Source organism: Ictalurus punctatus, chromosome 10, assembly GCF_001660625.3.
Source record: "Ictalurus punctatus breed USDA103 chromosome 10, Coco_2.0, whole genome shotgun sequence".
In the NCBI taxonomy this organism is placed as follows: Eukaryota; Metazoa; Chordata; class Actinopteri; order Siluriformes; family Ictaluridae; genus Ictalurus; species Ictalurus punctatus.
In genome coordinates this window covers 13091892-13108720 of record NC_030425.2, presented here as the reverse complement: position 1 = coordinate 13108720, position 16829 = coordinate 13091892, and the positions used below count along the sequence as shown (strand labels likewise).

Here is a 16829-nt window from a genome sequence, read left to right as displayed (position 1 = left end):
TATTTATATTGATTCGATTTCAATATCGATTCAATATTGATTAGTTATCAATATTTCATTTAAAATGTTAGTTTTGCAGACATGGAATCCATATTTTAATATAAATGCTGGTAACTGAAACCCTCCTACTTAGCTATATTACTGAAATAAACGTTTACATTAACAATAAGGCCCACACAATTATGTGTAATTACTTTTTACTTTTACTTTGAGTAACAAACATTGTAACAAGAAATCACAAATATGTGCATACAGTGCACACAGGGTAAGCACAAACTGCACAATTCACATTATTGTAAAAAAATAAAAACAAAAACACTGTAAATGTGCAACAACTTGAAACATGTTTAAGAAATAAAACCATTTTCAAAATTCAAAACATGAAAAATGGCAACATGTTCAGGACAAGAGACGAACTGCAGATAATATTCACATCCTCTCAAGTAAAGCACGCATTAAGAATTGATTCGGGCATTTCCCTTATCGATATCGTTTCATTAAATTGAAGATCGATTAAAATTAGAGAATCGATATTTTTACCCAGCCCTAGTTCAAATCCTGTCTCCGCCCTCTGTGCGCAGAGTTTGCATGTTTTCCCCATGCACTGTGGGTTTCCTCAGAGTAGTCGAGTTTCCTCCTCCAGTTTAAAGACATGTGTTGTAGGCTGATTGGCAATTTGAAATTGTGTGCATGTGTGCCATTGTGTCCTGCAATGGATTTGGCACCCCACACAGAGTGTCTCCTGCCTTGTGCCCTGAGTTCCCTGGGATAGGCTCCGGGCTCCCCCATGGCCCTGTATAGGATAAACAGGATGGAAAATGGTGTCTTGACTGTTGACATACCATATCCTGTCTGTATAGTATTGATAGCATTGACCAGCAAACTTTCATTAAAACAAGTGGGTTTCAAGACCTAGTCTGGTCTTTCATTCTAGAAAATCATGTAACATAATAGCTGTGACTCAGGCCCACTGGACAGATCATGAGAACATGCAGTATTGCTGCTGTCATGTTCTCACGCTTCAACCAGTCAGAACAGTTTCAGTTCTAGCAAGAGCGCTGTTACCAAATGTCACTGCTGAACTCATGAGCCACATTAGAGTCCTCCACTACTACAGCAAGGGTGATTTCCATTGTTAACAGAGTGACCTTTCACCTCTATGCATTTTCAGCATTAGCCAAGCTCTTTTTAGTCCAGGTGGTATATCATTACCAGTCATGTTATTCGACTCAGGCATCAACAGGTCCAGAGCTTCGGAGATAATTAGTGTGATGTGTCTATTTTTAAAGTCTTGTTGACCTGATCTGATGTTAACTTGCCCAAGCCATGTTTATAATGTGGTGCTATGCAGTGCTAATGTAATCCAGCTGGATTGTAATTTGTTCCCTTCTTATCATGACTCTTGACTCTCGATGACATGCATCAAGTGTCTGTCGTTAAGTGTTATTGCAACATTCGCTGAAGCTTGATAGCTGCAATTCCCCTCCCAACTTCCTTCTTTATTGACGCAACATTACACAACCTCCGATGACCCATTACACACTACATGCAATGTTCTACCAGCTCCTAGAATTCTGGGTGGGATCTATTTGAGATCCTTCTGACCACCTGATCTGCATTCTGGAGCTGCTGAGAGAGTGCAAAAGCTGCATATAGATGCCATATAAATTCCCTCTAAAGACTCATTGGTATTCCTTTTACAAGCATTGTGTAGAACACTCAGGCATTACTGACAGATTTCTCTTGATGAGCATTCTTGTCTTTTTGTAAAGAGCATAGTGCAATCGGTCCATATTTAATGCTGACCTACTCGATGTGAAGCACGGTAATCACAGCATACATTGCTAAAGGACAAGCAGTCAGGCCACAGCACTTTGGGTGACCGATGGTTTGACTCACGGCATGCCCCTCCCTGCACTAAAAAGAGATCAGCTATCAGTTCGGACGTCATCAAGGTTTGCTGTCACTGGGTCCCCCGTAAATGTCAGTGGCCACTTATTCTTTCCTGCAACCTTGCAAGAATGTAACACCAAGCAGCCAGCTGAGTTTGATCAATAACCCTGGCTGTGCTTAACAATGTTGCCCTCCCTGAACTAAAAGGTGTCACTCATTTGCAGTGTAATCCAGATCTTGTCCAAACTAGTGCAAGCGCGTCAAGAGAGGAACAAATGTAGCACGTCTGGGCTGTGCAGGATGGAAACTAGCTTGATGGCATATTTTCCAAGAGCTGCAGCACAGAGATGTGTGATTAGGAAAGTAGAGCAACTAATAGCCTTTAGCCTCAGTTACAACAGGGGTAGAGACAGGGAAAGTGACTCATACCAAAAACTATTCACTTCCCACTTAAACACACTTCGCCAACTCTAGTTTAATATAGATACAGGGCATTACTGTCCTTCCACTTTTCCTTTCTTTAATGGCAAATATGGGTCCCTTTCAAGCAAGTTTTCCATGGTGTAATAGTCCACATGTGATAATGTACTCGCTGCAGGGCTGACGAGCTTGGCTACTTCTGGAGGAAAAACGTACACAAGAAAGAGAGCTGCACTCGAGGGAAAATTGGTGCAATCTTCAAGTAGGCCAGCTTACTCAGGATTCAATGATGAAGAGAAGGAAGAAGTCAAGACTGACAGGAATAAAAACAAAGGCAATGGGGTGGCATCAATTGTCCCTGTCCCTCAATACAGAGAATATGGTGTTTTGCTACAAGAGTTAAAGGCATGTCTGTGTATTAATGACTCTAAACCTCTCAGGTGTGGGAATTTGCCTCAGGTTTCATTTTGCTTTTATATCGTCTTACACTGTGGGTTGGGTGCGTTGTGGGATTTAGGGTGGGGATTCATTTAATTCTTGGAACCCCACCCCAATAATATGCCAAATCCACACTCCTAAAAAAAAATCCCACAGCATAAACAAAACAAAAGAAAACAGTTAGCTGTTTATCATGTTGTGTTTTTTCTGTTTGTATAATGACCACATGATGAACTTACTAACTTCAGGTTTCCCCAGTGAGGAATGTTATCAGAATATTGAGTAATGTAGTTAATGGGTCTGAGAAGGTTGGGCTATCCCATTACAAACAAAAAATATTGCTTTGTTCCGAAAGGTTATGAGTGATGTTCTGAAAGGTTTAGATAATAAAAGGTTTCCTGTGTGTAAATGTTAACATTCCAGTATTGCAACGACATTGTATGAGCAGCTTTATCACACTGTGGTAACTACAGTTCTGTTTAAAAGGATTTTACTTTCTGAAAAGGTTTAAGAGAACCTTTAACCATTCAAAGAATTTTTGAGAAACTTTTTTTTTTTTTAAAGTGCATGTTTTTAAATCATCCAGAAAACATCTTGGACTACACTCATTGGAAAAAAGTACCATGTAGCACCCCAAAGGATTATTTGGTTTGCCCCTCTGGGAATCAAAGATTGCACTGAAAACCCTAAAACAAAGGGTTCCCTATTCTAGAGGACACATAGCAGGATGCCTTTACTATCCAAATAAGGTAACTAGCTTACGACGGTAATGTTCCAAAAACATTCTCTAACCTAAAATTGCTAGTCCCATCACGCCATAGTTTATAGTCATGTGACCTCAGGCTGAGAGTATCCGTGCTGTGGTAAGTGGTGGGTGAGTGGGTGTTGTTTTGGCTCAGACCCCCATGCCCACAGCCTCACCCCCTCTGTGCCACCTCACTGATCTCCCCACCTCACTTTGCTGGAATGTGACACTTTGCTCTCTGGAATGTGGGATTGCCACAGACTTCCCATTGTTAACTGCCAAGGCAGAGTCAGGGGCCCAAGAGCAAAACCTCCTAGCACAAGCACACCCAGGCCCTGAGCACCCATTTACATGCCATAAAGTGCTCAGTGGAGTTCATCTTACACCATAAAAATCCATACACAGCCATTCAAGTTTTCACTACATTGCCATCAGAGCGTGGCCTTTATACATAATGCTTCAACTAGATCATTATCAGGGAGATGAAGCTGTAAATCAACATACCCTTGGGGATTCACCTGAATTATAATTTCTCCCTCAATTAAGGTCAATTTGCACAAACGAATAACCTGTCTGTGTGTGTGTGTGTCTCTAAAGTTTGGCTTTATGACAGATCACCTTCCAGCTAAGGTTTCAAAGACATGGAAGCATGCCATCTATGACAGAGCTATAAAATAATTAGAAGGGTAAAGACACACACACACCAAAAGATAGGCACTTTTACTTAGAAGACCAAGCTGATTAAAATGTGTCTAGATGTGGAAGGAAGACTTGCAGCTTTCTCTGAAACACTTGACCAACATTCTATTTTTACACCTTGCTTTCGATGACACAGAAGAGGCGGTGTTGTGGTTCACATTGCTCTACATAAATCCCAAAATACATATAGAGAACAAGAGGGAACATCAGTCAGTAGCAAACGTGGCATGGTCATAGATGAGGAGATGAAAGTGGACTGCTCAGAATGTGGCATTTCCTAGGTGCTTTAACAGGCAGCCACGGGGCATTTAGGTTTGTAGTGCACTTGATATAGACGTATATTGCAGCTTAGTGTCAGGACCAGACGTAGGACTGAACCCTGCAGAAACTCTGCACTATCAGCATAAAAGGGCAACCTCTAAACAGCAGCGTGCCTTCTCCCGTACCGCCCACACCCAGCCAGCGTGCAGTATCTCACAGCTAGCCGAGAGTTCACAGCCTGCCTCCTGACAGACCATGCACAAAAAGAGCAACACTTTACCCAGAAACCTCTCAACTGTCCTCCACAAGAACCTATTAAAGACATGCTGCATGCTATGCTGTTTTTGAGCAAACCTCAAAAAACAAACCTAAATCCCAAGCCTAAACTATTTCGAGGTTAGAATTTAATTCAGGTCTATGTTATAGAAAATATATGTACGCATTATTTTAAAGAAACTTTAAAAATCAACAATTTAATATAATTTATTTATTTTAAAGTAGTGAAGGGACTAACAGAACATTTTGTTACAAGTAAAGAATATTTAGCACAGAAACAAAAGTTCCGATCTTTATCCTGAAAACATTTTTATTCAAAACAGCTTTGATCAGAGACAGGCTACAATCCAAGTATACATCCGAGCAGTTGAGGGTTAAGGCCCTTGCTCAAGGGCACAACAGTAGTCCTGGGCTTTGAACTCAATTTTATAATCACTAGCTCAGAACCTTAACCACTATGCTAGTACAAGGGTATGTCTTATCTTTTTTTTTTTTTTTTTAAATTCTTTAGCCTGAATTTTATTAACAGTTTAATTCATGAACATTCCAACCAGCTATAGAACTCCTCAAAATCACAGAAATCTGATCAAGGGAGTTTGCACAAGGTGCTCTTTTACAGAAATGAGTGAAGGAAAATATTTAGATGTTTCAATAATGAAGCAATGATGTGGCTAGACACTGGGTTTCCTAGATCTCCCCCATTACTGATTAAAGAAACACACCAAACCATGTACACAAGGCTCATTCATAACCCAGCTCCCTCTGATTAACTGCAATGTTTGCACTTCAAACTTAATTCTAAATCTAACAGCCTTAAAACAATTTATTATGTAGACGTTCATTATGTAAGTATTTAACGTTCGTTATAGTTGATCAGAATCTCATCGGAACACTATGGCCTGTGGTAATCCCTCCTGATTCAGTGAGGAACGAGAGCAAGTGAGAGCATGCAGCCGTAACAGACATCTAACGCTCATAAAAGACCTTGTGATTGTCTTCAAAAACTCGTCAGCACATGATCACAGCTCTGTGAAGACAACCTGCATTTAAGAAAATCTCAGACCATCAAATGATAAGAATTCCCACTTCACTGGACAGAAACACTGGCACCGCTAACAGATTAAATAAAACACAGAACTATTAACAGGGTGTCAGCTATTAAGTTAAATATAATAATTATTTTAATTTCATGTGTAATTTCAGAAGGAATTTATTTAGACATTCCACATTTAAAAACAGTTAAAATAACTCATGAACAGGAGCTAGACTTTGAGTCACTAGAAGACATAAATTTTAACCACTAAGTGCATTTGCTGTTGTCCAGGCACTACTAAATATAGCTTAATTTTTATTTTATTCCCACACAAATTGCCAGGTCACTGCATTCTGCTAACTCTATAGCCAAGTTGTCAACTTTATGCCCCTGTGTTAACCAGAAAAATGTAATGTTTTTAAAGCTGATTCAATTTAATAAAGGGGTCGGGCAATAATCAAATAATACCAGAGTAAGAATGCCTGTTCCCTGAAATGTAAGACCATGCACATTCAACATTTCTATACTTTTGGGACAAATTAAATCTTTTAAATGACCACTACTGTATTAAGATATTAAGATGACAGTTGTGGAGGAAAAAAAAACAAAACAAAAAAAAACAAAAACCACCATGTTAAAATTACACCTACACTACGGGTAGTGTAGTTGTGTACATGTCAGTTTATTAGGTGCCACAGGGGTTCGCCTATGTACAGGAGGGGGATTTCTATAGAACAGTACTGCCCCCGTTTGGCACTCAAAGGTTCTGCATGACCACCACACTTCAGCAAGGCCGGTGATTGTTTTTAATCTATTACAGTTGTCCAAAAGCACAAGCCACCATTATAAAAGCTCATATTTATGATTAATTCAGTTTGACTGGTCATTTGAATTGAACGAGTTCAATCTATACCTCAAGATCTCAAACAAGCCAGTCTACAAATAACATTTTGGATCTTTAGGAATTAAAAGTGTAGTAAGTAAATAGCCAGAATATAACTAAAGAAAAAAAAAAATAGCAATGAGCCTACCATTTGAATAGTTGAAGTGTTTTCATAAAATAAATCTGTACTAAGGTTGTCAGTGGAATTTATTTTACAGTTAAAGGAGTCCCTTTGAAAATTGAAAATCCCTGTTGTCAGGGACACACAACAGAAAGCATGTCAAGAGTTTAAAAACTCTTGGCCAAAAAAAAAAAAAATTTTAAAAAATAACCCAGTAAACAATGAATTATTTCCAAATACATTTATTGGTATATTCATCCACTGTACAAAGCAATCGGCTTGATTTGCGGTTACTGACTTTGCTTGGGTTTGAGAATTGACAAACAACTTCTGACCTGGAGACAAAGATCAACAGTGTAAGTAATTCTACAAAAAATTCATAATATTATAAATAAACATTGGGCCTAAAGTATTTTTGGATCTACATAATGTCTTCATGACAGGATTACAATAAGTATGGAATAACTCAACATTGTACAGACATACCATGAAGACGAAAATTTTTTATTCCAAAGCTTTGACGATGGCCTCATTGGCTTCCAAGCTGATCTGGGCTTCTGCCCTGGAGACCTCGTCTGAAGCGCTGACCAACTCGGACTGGGCCTTCTCCAGATTAGCTTTAGCAGCCTGCAGGAGAAACATCATACATAAACTTTAAAAAGACATTAGAGGTTTGTTTTAGGGTGGTTGGAGCCCTGACCATCCTGAAGTGGATTATCCTATAATATCATGTCCCAAAACAGTTTATTCCTTAGATACCACAGTGATTTGCCATTCATGGGGAAAATTTTTAAATGAATAAAAAACACAACACCATACTTTAAAACATTTATAATCATGTTTAATGTTGTGGACAGTTCATTAAACAAGCTAGTTCCTATTATAACTTACAGAAGCTTTAAACAGTTCTCTCACCAGCCTTTTTTCTCTCTTGAAATTAATAAGACAAAAAACACACAGTCTCTATGAATTATATCTTAACATACTAGAACAAGTGCATGTGTTTATAAAATCCAATATCAATACTGATGCTGTGGATTTAACAATGCTGACAATACAGGTATAATTGTATACAATTAAAATCTATGCAGACAAAGTCGTTGACTGGACTGGTATGATTATCCATTTCCTAAGCAAAAAGATAATATGAAATAACCCAGTTATAAATAACCTTATAACTTTAAAACAAGTCAATAACAAACTCCCAACTCTGATCTTAACACTGGTGTTGTATGACTAATGTTCAACAGATGGCCAGACCCTGGTTTAAAAGTTAACATTTATGTCAGTAATATAACTTTACTGTACACCAGGTAACAGATCAACTTGACCTTCCTTCCTGCCACTGTGGCAATAAAGAACATCCTGCACATTACCTTTTGTTTTTACCAAAAAAAAAAAAAAAAAAAAAGGTTTGGAGAGTCTCTTTTGGTTAAAGACTTTAAACATAAACCGTTAGCCCACAGTAGCATTTGTGTGGGGAGCGACATCTCTTCAACAGTCAAGCAAATTAACATGGCCTCTTTCCTGCGAGGGACATTTGTTATGGTGGCGATTACACAGCTGCAAAGGCCAAATATTGCTGGGAGTTAAAGGTCTCCCAATGGGGATTTGACACATCCTCTGCACTTTAACAGGGACTGACCTTTCCTTCCTTATTAAGCACACAGACCCCCGAGCACTGCTATCACTCGGAAGAATAAAAAGTCATCCGTTTCTGCAGAGTGAACGAGCCTGGCAGAAAAAGGTTGCATTAAAAAGGGTCCAATGTGAATAATACACATAACAGAGGAAATTAATAAAAGGCAAAAAAGCTTTCAAGTCCATTTAAGCAAGTTTAAATGGCACATCAGTCATGTTACATTTACAGTGATAGTTTAACTTGCATGAAAATGTCTGAATGTAGACAATCGGCCAAGACATGAGTGATGTTTTAAGTTACTTTTGTACTGGTGCTATAAGGTTTGTGTAACCAACAACAAAGGAAGGAGCCAGGGTTATGTTCACCTTTCACACATATACAAGATTACAACCTCTGTCCACTAGGGGGCAGACAAGAATGTCTTCTTTGATCACTGTTTATTTTACATAACCAGGTAAACAATGATCATGTGTATCTTATGAATTTAACAAACATCAGCATCAAGATGCTAGATCAGGCCATCAAACCACAAAACATCAAATCTCATCATGACATGGAGAGTATATTTCTATCATCTAATCCGTATAGTACTGCATGTTGCTTCACATACTTCCCCTCATGTTTACGCTGGTGTTTAACTCCGTGCATGAGTCATGTTCATTTTTTGGATGCGCACAATCAATATACAGAGTAACACACCATACATGCAGCAGCCATCTTGCATAAGAGTTAAGAGCAAGTATAACCCTGGGCATAGTCTCAGTTTAACATTAATCCACATTTCTAAATCACACACACTCACCACAAACAGCATCAAGTTTTTCAAACTGACTCGTGTGTTTGATATAATATCACTGTAAAAATATTAAAAGACAAAAGAATTAACTCATAAAGTAGGTCTAACTTTCTGAAAAGTATAAGGTGGTTCTGGACATTAAAGGTGATCTGGATAATAATATAATTACAATTTATCTATTTAATTTAGTAAATCTGCATTTGACTATAAACGGAAATTTGGAGACAAGAGTGTGAGATTTAAATGCAGTCTGCACAATGCCAAAATGCAGCATGTGTTAATTATATTTGCGGCTTCAAAACATTACTAAGCAAGGAAACTTCAGAAACCAAACAAGACTTGACTTCAAAGTCCCCTGACTTCTAAAGACTTGGATTAAGAAACAATCCCTTAAAAACACACTGACACTTAACATCAATATAATATCAACATCATGGTAAGTGATTACACAATACACTTCTCTGAGATATTGTGAGTATGGTGATGTAATTTAAAAAAAAAGTTTTGAATAATTACAAATTAATTGGTACTGAATGGATGCTGCTGATTTCATAATTTTTTTTTTTTTTAAACTTAATCTTGTTTTGTAGGCATTAAAGAAAAGTATCATCAAACTCAGTTCATTTTAATGTTTTGCAGACAGCTAAATTATATATATCATGATGCACATCAAGTATTGTAGAAATGACCTCAAGTACCATGATACGATATTGTCATATCGTCCAGTTCTAATTTATAACAGTAATCTCTCATCTTAATTTAAACTCCACATAGCCCTTATAATAATGTAAATTTGTGCCATACTAAAAATTAAAAAAAAAAAAAAAAAAAAAAAAAAACCTAGAAGTGTAGTATTCGGGACAGGCAGTTTTCACTTCGGGTCAGCAGGCTCAAAGTTTCATGGGCTTTCTGAAAAAAAGTTATCCTGGAGCACTGCTGGATGGGTTTAGGATATAAAGAGTATCTAATCTGAACATTCGCAGAATCTGGATTCCTGAGTAGTACAAGTGCAGGTGCGTTTTTTTGTCGTCAATTTTTTTTTTTAGTGGAAAGTATTGTGCGTGTCAACAACTTTAAAGAAAACAATGTGATGCGTTTCTTACAGAAAGATCCAGTCTATCGAGAGGAACAGCCTCCTCAGCAAGCAGCTGCACTGAAGAGTCGGCGTTGACAGTGACTGAACCGCTGCTCACTGCAACACAAAACACAACCAAACCTCACTGCAGGATCCTTATGACTTAACTTCTAGTATCATGTGATTAACTCATGGAATATGGCAACCCATCTCTGTCCTACAGCCTGCGAAACAGATTTAAATAAATAGTTTTACTGCTTAAAGAAACAAATATAACTGCACCTCTAAACACTTTCAATGTCACAGAGTTCATTAACATTAACTTCAAGCTGTCGTCCAGGTCCACTACTCAGGAAGCACAATAAGTGTAACTGTCCAAAAGTTTTAATAAAGGAAAATAGGTACACAGCTACTTTTATTAATAGGGCTATCAGCCAGGATCAGCTAGTAATCAGGTTGTTAAATTCTGCAATCTCTGGAAAAGAGTATTTTCTATTTTCTTCTTCCTTAAAGCACAGAACAAACACTGTTGGAGCTGTTTATCTGTGTATAATAAATCCAGGGTGAATCGGGGTGGATAAATCAGAAGATAGCTCCAGTATACTGCCCACTCCCATGTTTTGGTTGCCAAGGAGTTTTAAAAAAAAAAAAAAAAAAAAAAAAAAAGTTATACCTAATGTGATGTTATAACCAGTAAACTATTTAAAAGCATTTATAGAGACTAAGGAACTATATAATCATATAGCACATTACATTTGTGCCCTTTATTAAGAAAATATATATATTATTTGTTTGTTTAATTAATTATTTATTTAAAGTCAGCAAGTCCCTGGCCAGCATTTTGGCTATGAAATGTGGTGTTTTCTTCTCACATCACACACAAAATATTATTTGTGTTTGATTAGCGTCTTTATTTTCTCTTTGCATGTTTAACCATGAGGTGACTCAGCAGGAGATTTATACAGCTTTTACAGCTTTTTTATTTAGCTCGCTTGTGTCAGCATTTTCAGGTGTTCCTAATTCTGAAGAGGAAATTGTCCATCCTCAGTGCATTCTCATTAATGCACATACAAAATATAATTCTGTCAGCCAGATTTATTTATTTATTTTATGTGTTCTGGTTGTTAAACTTGCTTGTTCATCTGGCATCTATAAATAAAGCAATTTATATCCTGAACACGCAAATGGGTGACATGGCTACTGATCTGGCCACCTCTGATAATTTAATAAAATAATTAGTCAGCATATTCAATATGTCAGCACCTCACAAAAAGAAATTGCTCCCTCAACATATTAGATTTCAGATCTGCTGCTGTAGTAGTACACAGTACATCATCTGATCCTTAGTTAAAAATAAAAAAATGCATTAACTGTTAAGACATTAAGTGTTATTGTCATCAGGATTTAAGTCTGTATTTTGTACACTTAGCTGGCCTATCAGAATCGTGGCAGTTATAATCTGGGGAACAAACTTTTAAACATTGACAAAAATGAGCTTTTTGGGGCAAAATGCGGTGACTTCCACAAATCTAGAGAGACTACAGTAAACTGTTCTGTTTGTACACTGTTGCTTATGGGTTTGTTTTGATTGTACAATGGTTTTAACAGTTTTCTTCCTTCGTCATGCAAAAAAAGTCAGAATTCTGGCTTGCAAATACTATTACGGCTGAGCCTCAGAGCTTTTTAGACTTGTGCATCAAATGAAAACATCACCACAAAATCAGCTCAAGGAGATGAAATCTGTCTAAACCAACACTGCTGTGTAACCTTACCAAAATATTTGGCAGAGCCACCATCCTCACTGAAGACAGTGACCACCCCAGGCCTCAGCACCTGCAGTGTGGGGACGTGAGCTGGGAGGATACCGAATGCGCCGGTCAATGTCGGGACGTCCACCTGTTTCACACTGGCTCCGTTGAAGAAGACCTGCAGAAATACATATCAGACATGTACAGATACAAATACAGAACATAAACATGCAATACAGAGTTAAATGATTGCAATTGCACCCTATGTTATGGCCAATTTGAGAAGTTTTGTGAATGTCAAAAACTTTGTTTCCTTATTAACCAAAACAATTTCAAAAGAGATATATATATATACACACACACACACACATATATATATATATATATATATATATATATATACATATATATATATATATATATATATATATATATAAATAAATAAATAAATATAAACACACACACACACACACACACACACACACACACACACATACATATATACACACACACTGAGGATGTACCCCAGCAGGTATGATTATTTCAGCTAAATGTTAAGTCAAGGTGAAGCGCTGTTCTGTCAATGACGGCTTACTGAAGTTAGCTTAAAAGCTAGCTATCTGTCTTGACTGTCTGCATGTCCATGGTAAACTTAAGTTTGGACTTTAAAATGAAATTACATGGTCAAAATGGATAAAACTGCTTTACAGTAGTTGTATTTCATAAATTAGTAGAGTAACAAAATGTCTACTTAATGTGGCTTAACCGAGTTCAAGCACTTTCAGCTAGCAGCACGCAAGCTAAAACAACCAAAAAAAAAAACCATTTATAGAAGCTGTTTAAAAGATATATTTAAAACAATCTTAAAAATTTATCTGTATTGCGTAATAACATTACGCACAGAATGACTACCTAGGCATGTCAATTACTGAAATAACATCAGCAAAATAAAACTCAGAATTCAAGCTAATAACGGGATTAGCAACCATGCTAGCTAGCGTACTAATAACAGCGCGCGACCACAGTTCACACAGACAGACATAGTTTAAACAGATAGAAATCATAAGCACGTGGTGTGTAATTTACAATGTTTTACAGAGTAATGTGAATAGGGGAATGTAACCGACTCTTGTGGTGTGTGGAGTGAGGTTAGGCCGAGGCGGCGGAGAGTCTGTACCTCATTCGGTGAAGCGAATGTGAAGGACATCTGTGAAGAACCAACGGCGGCTGCCTCGGCGTAAGAGCGAACCTGTTTAAGTGCAGGAACCGCACGACGAAGCAGAAACTTCGCGGCCATCATTTTGTCTTCTAACTGTGAAGAAAGCTCGACTTTATAGTGCACAAATAACTTGGCTACAGATCCTCAAGCCGAGCGAGGAGTCAGTCATTCAATGAGCAGCCGAGAGCGCAAGGGCACGGTGGGGTTACCCATAAAGCCGTGCGCGCTTTCTTTCGCATCATGGGAAATGAAGTTCTCTGTCCTTCCAGACCTTTTACCTGGAGATGCATCGATACCACATTTCTCAGCGGATTATTCAGAGTGATATCGGCCGATAACCGATAGTTCTGCCTTTTAAATCTTTTAAAGTGATAATAATTAATACCACAATTATGATAAGAAATGCAAATAAAAACTTTATTCTCTCCATTTCAACAAGTTATTTCACAGTAACTGGTCTCATAAACAGAAAACACATTACTTAAATTAACATTAACACATTAACTAAATTCTGAAGATTGAAGTAATATTTCTTAACTTATTGAATGTTATACAATCATATTAACAGAATTAATTGATTGAATTCTAAAAAACTTCCTGTTAGTCTCACATTCACTCACCACAAACCAAAGCATTTCTACTTCATCACTGAATTTCAAACTGGTAATATATAGCCTAATATAAACTTTTTTGATGACATTAACTCATATTAACATTAACTGGATATGATACATACTACTCTACAAATATACTTTTCATTTTTTGTCAACTCATCTTCATTCAAACCTTTCAAAGGTGTACTGGCGCTTTAATTCAGCGCTAGCAGCGCGGGGAGAAAAATTAGGCTCGACGCCGAAACTCCCGCTTCATTTCTGCTCACTTCTGGTGTAAAATTTTAGCGGTGCAGAGATTACAGAGCTTACAAACTGCAGTTTTGTCGTCATTCCACACAAGAGACATCTTTACACACAGCCCAAAATCGATGTGTTTTCCCACCCTCTTTTGATTGACAGGATATAATCGATACCAATTATCGGACGATACATCAGTGCATCTCTACTTCTACCCTCTCCAGCGTACATCACATTTTACTATCTTTTAAATAATTTAATAAAAAGAATATAAAGACATTATCCACATGATCTTACATAATCTTACTTAAAGAAGTGCTTGTTTGTTTACTGCAGAAATTTGCTCATGCTAATTATCCTGAGTGTTACGCTAGAAATGACCATCAGGAACGCATCTCAGTGATGAATATTATACCCTATATGGCAGGATGTCCCCCGCCTTGTGCCCCAACTCCCCTGGGATAGGTTCCAGGCTCCCCATGACCCTGTGTAGAATAATCGGTAGCGTTCGCCTGTGAGGATTACGGTATTTATGGAGGAGGTATACAACTGCACATGTGCGAAAGAGAGAGCCCAGGTGAGAGAATGCAGGGAGCTGGGGAGTGTGAGGAGATAGCAGCTTCATTAAACACAAGATGAAACGCTAGCTCCTGTTTGTTTCATGTATCTCCTTCTAGTAAATTATATCTGTTTTTCCTCTTTGAGACACCTGCGACATCCAACGTTCCGTTATAAAGCGTTACAGAAAATGGATGGACTTTTGTGTCTGTATATAAAAAGAGGCTTCACTGGGTTATAGAAGGTCAAGGGTCAAGCCATACTTGTGGCTCAAGTATACAAGTGGTACTTGGGGTAAAAAATGGCCTCTTAAATGGTACAGAGTTAAAGGTACAATTTTGTTCATCTAACTATAGGTAGAAAAAGGCCCCCTTAAGAGTACTATCCCAGTGACGGCCACTTTTCTGAGAGTGTACTTGTGTACTGTTTAACTGTTGCATTCAAGTGGGGGTGTGGTGGTGGGTCCATTTCTGGCTGTGTAGGCAAGAAAACCTTTAGAGGGAATACAGTGGAGTGACAGGTGCGCTTACAGAGTCTGAAGACAAGTCACACAGTTGCACTGTAGAACAGTGTATCCGGTTTTACCAGAAGGTGGCGCCAGGTCACTGTCAAAGACTCTCAGGCAATTAGGGCTGACAGAATGTTGCTAAAATATAAAAAAAAAAGTGACTGCTGTTTACACTCATCATTCTCATCTATCCTTCATTAAACAGCTTTAGGTCAATAGGCCGTGCCAGTTTGCTTTTTTACTTTGACGACCAATAAGATGCACTGCACACACTGATACTTATACCATTTTTAAAACCTGCTTTAATGTAATTTTCACAAGCAAATGGTAAATTTTCAAAACTCTTAATACTAATCTCACAACAGATCATTAAAAATGCACCTTTTTCAAACATTTCAGCATATTTTCAATTATGTTAGTACACAACACAAAATCACAAAGTATTCCTTTCACTACAGTGTTTCCTTTATATAAACTTTTCATTCACAGTAACTGTCTTTCATAATACTATTACTATCAAACTGTTCATTCGCATCTTTTCTCATTCAGTTTAATACATTTGTCTATCATTTAATCCAACTGAACTTAATGGTTAATGAGTTAATCATTTGGTATGTCTATAGATTTTCAACGGGTCTGATCATTGTGTGTTGGTAAGGTATAAACTACAATTTGCTTTAAGAGCTTTCAATCAGGATAGACCAATCATAATAAATCTTAATAATTACTAATTTCTTTCACCTGGTGATCACATTTTGTGATCTGACTAGGCATTGGCCTAGTCAGAGAGGTGGGCATGGGCCTAGTCAGAGAGGTGGACATGGGCCTAGTCAGAGAGGTGGGCATGGGCCTAGTCAGAGAGTTGGGCATGGGCCTAGTCAGAGAGGTGGGCATGGGCTTAGTCAGAGAGGTGGGCATGGGCCTAGTCAGAGAGGTGGGCATGGGCCTAGTCAGAAATGTGGGCATGGGCCTAGTCAGAGAGGTGGGCATGGGTCTAGACAAAGAGGTGGGAATGGGCCTTGACAAAGAGGTGGGAATAGGCCTACTCAGAGAGTTGGACATGGGTCTAGAAAAAGAGGTGGTCATGGGCCTAGTCAGAGAAGTGGTCATCAGAGGAATTTAAACAAAAGGCAACATATTGTCATTTCAAATGAAGTCCGGGCCATCATTGTTGACCACGTGGATAACAGAGGCCTTACCATTGCAGAGGCTGCCAGGTTAGTTCACCCTAATCTACAAAGATCAACTGTCAGCTCCGTCATGCAGAGTTGGTTCGGGAATGGTTTCAGGCTCAAACTCAGTTCATGACCTTATATGTCCCACCATACTCCCATTTCCTTAACCCAACTGATGAATTATTTTCTACTTCGTGGTCAAAGGTGTATGATCTCCATCCCCATGAGCATGTCACCCTCCTTCAAGCCATGTATGAGGCTTGCAATGACATAACTGCAGAGCAATGTCAAGCCTGGATTCGTCATGCCAGAATGTTTTTCTCACGGTACATGAACAACAAGGATATTCCCTTTGATATTGATGAAAATTTATGGCCAAATATTGAAAACAGGTTTGATGTTAATTAATTTGAGATGATCTCCATTTACAGTAAATTGTTTACATTCATTTTGTTTCAATATACCACAGTATTTTTGAAAAAATATTT

General features: G+C 38.0%; 1 protein-coding gene across 1 annotated transcript; it reads right to left on the bottom strand.

The window, feature by feature from the left end:
• Window positions 1-6995: 6995 nt before the first annotated feature.
• atp5f1d (ATP synthase F1 subunit delta) lies at window positions 6996-13461 on the bottom strand. Its single transcript, XM_017478179.3, has 5 exons — window positions 13208-13461; window positions 12055-12208; window positions 10311-10399; window positions 7256-7396; window positions 6996-7104 (listed from the first exon to the last, which is right to left on the bottom strand). Exons 1-4 carry the CDS (start codon window positions 13328-13330, stop codon window positions 7274-7276), a joined length of 489 nt encoding a protein of 162 aa, XP_017333668.1. The 5' UTR covers window positions 13331-13461; the 3' UTR covers window positions 6996-7104; window positions 7256-7273.
• Between the last annotated feature and the right edge of the window lie 3368 nt (window positions 13462-16829).

Bases quoted from the DNA above. Each gene is read 5' to 3' on its own strand.
- atp5f1d (XM_017478179.3), bottom strand. From the start codon at position 13,330: ATGATGGCCGCGAAGTTTCTGCTTCGTCGTGCGGTTCCTGCACTTAAA. The intron at 12,209-13,207 runs GTACAGACTCTC...GTATTTCTGCAG, and splicing joins CATTCGCTTCACCGAATGAG to GTCTTCTTCAACGGAGCCAG. The intron at 7,397-10,310 runs GTAAGAAACGCA...TTTCTCCTGCAG, and splicing joins TCGATAGACTGGATCTTTCT to GCTGCTAAAGCTAATCTGGA.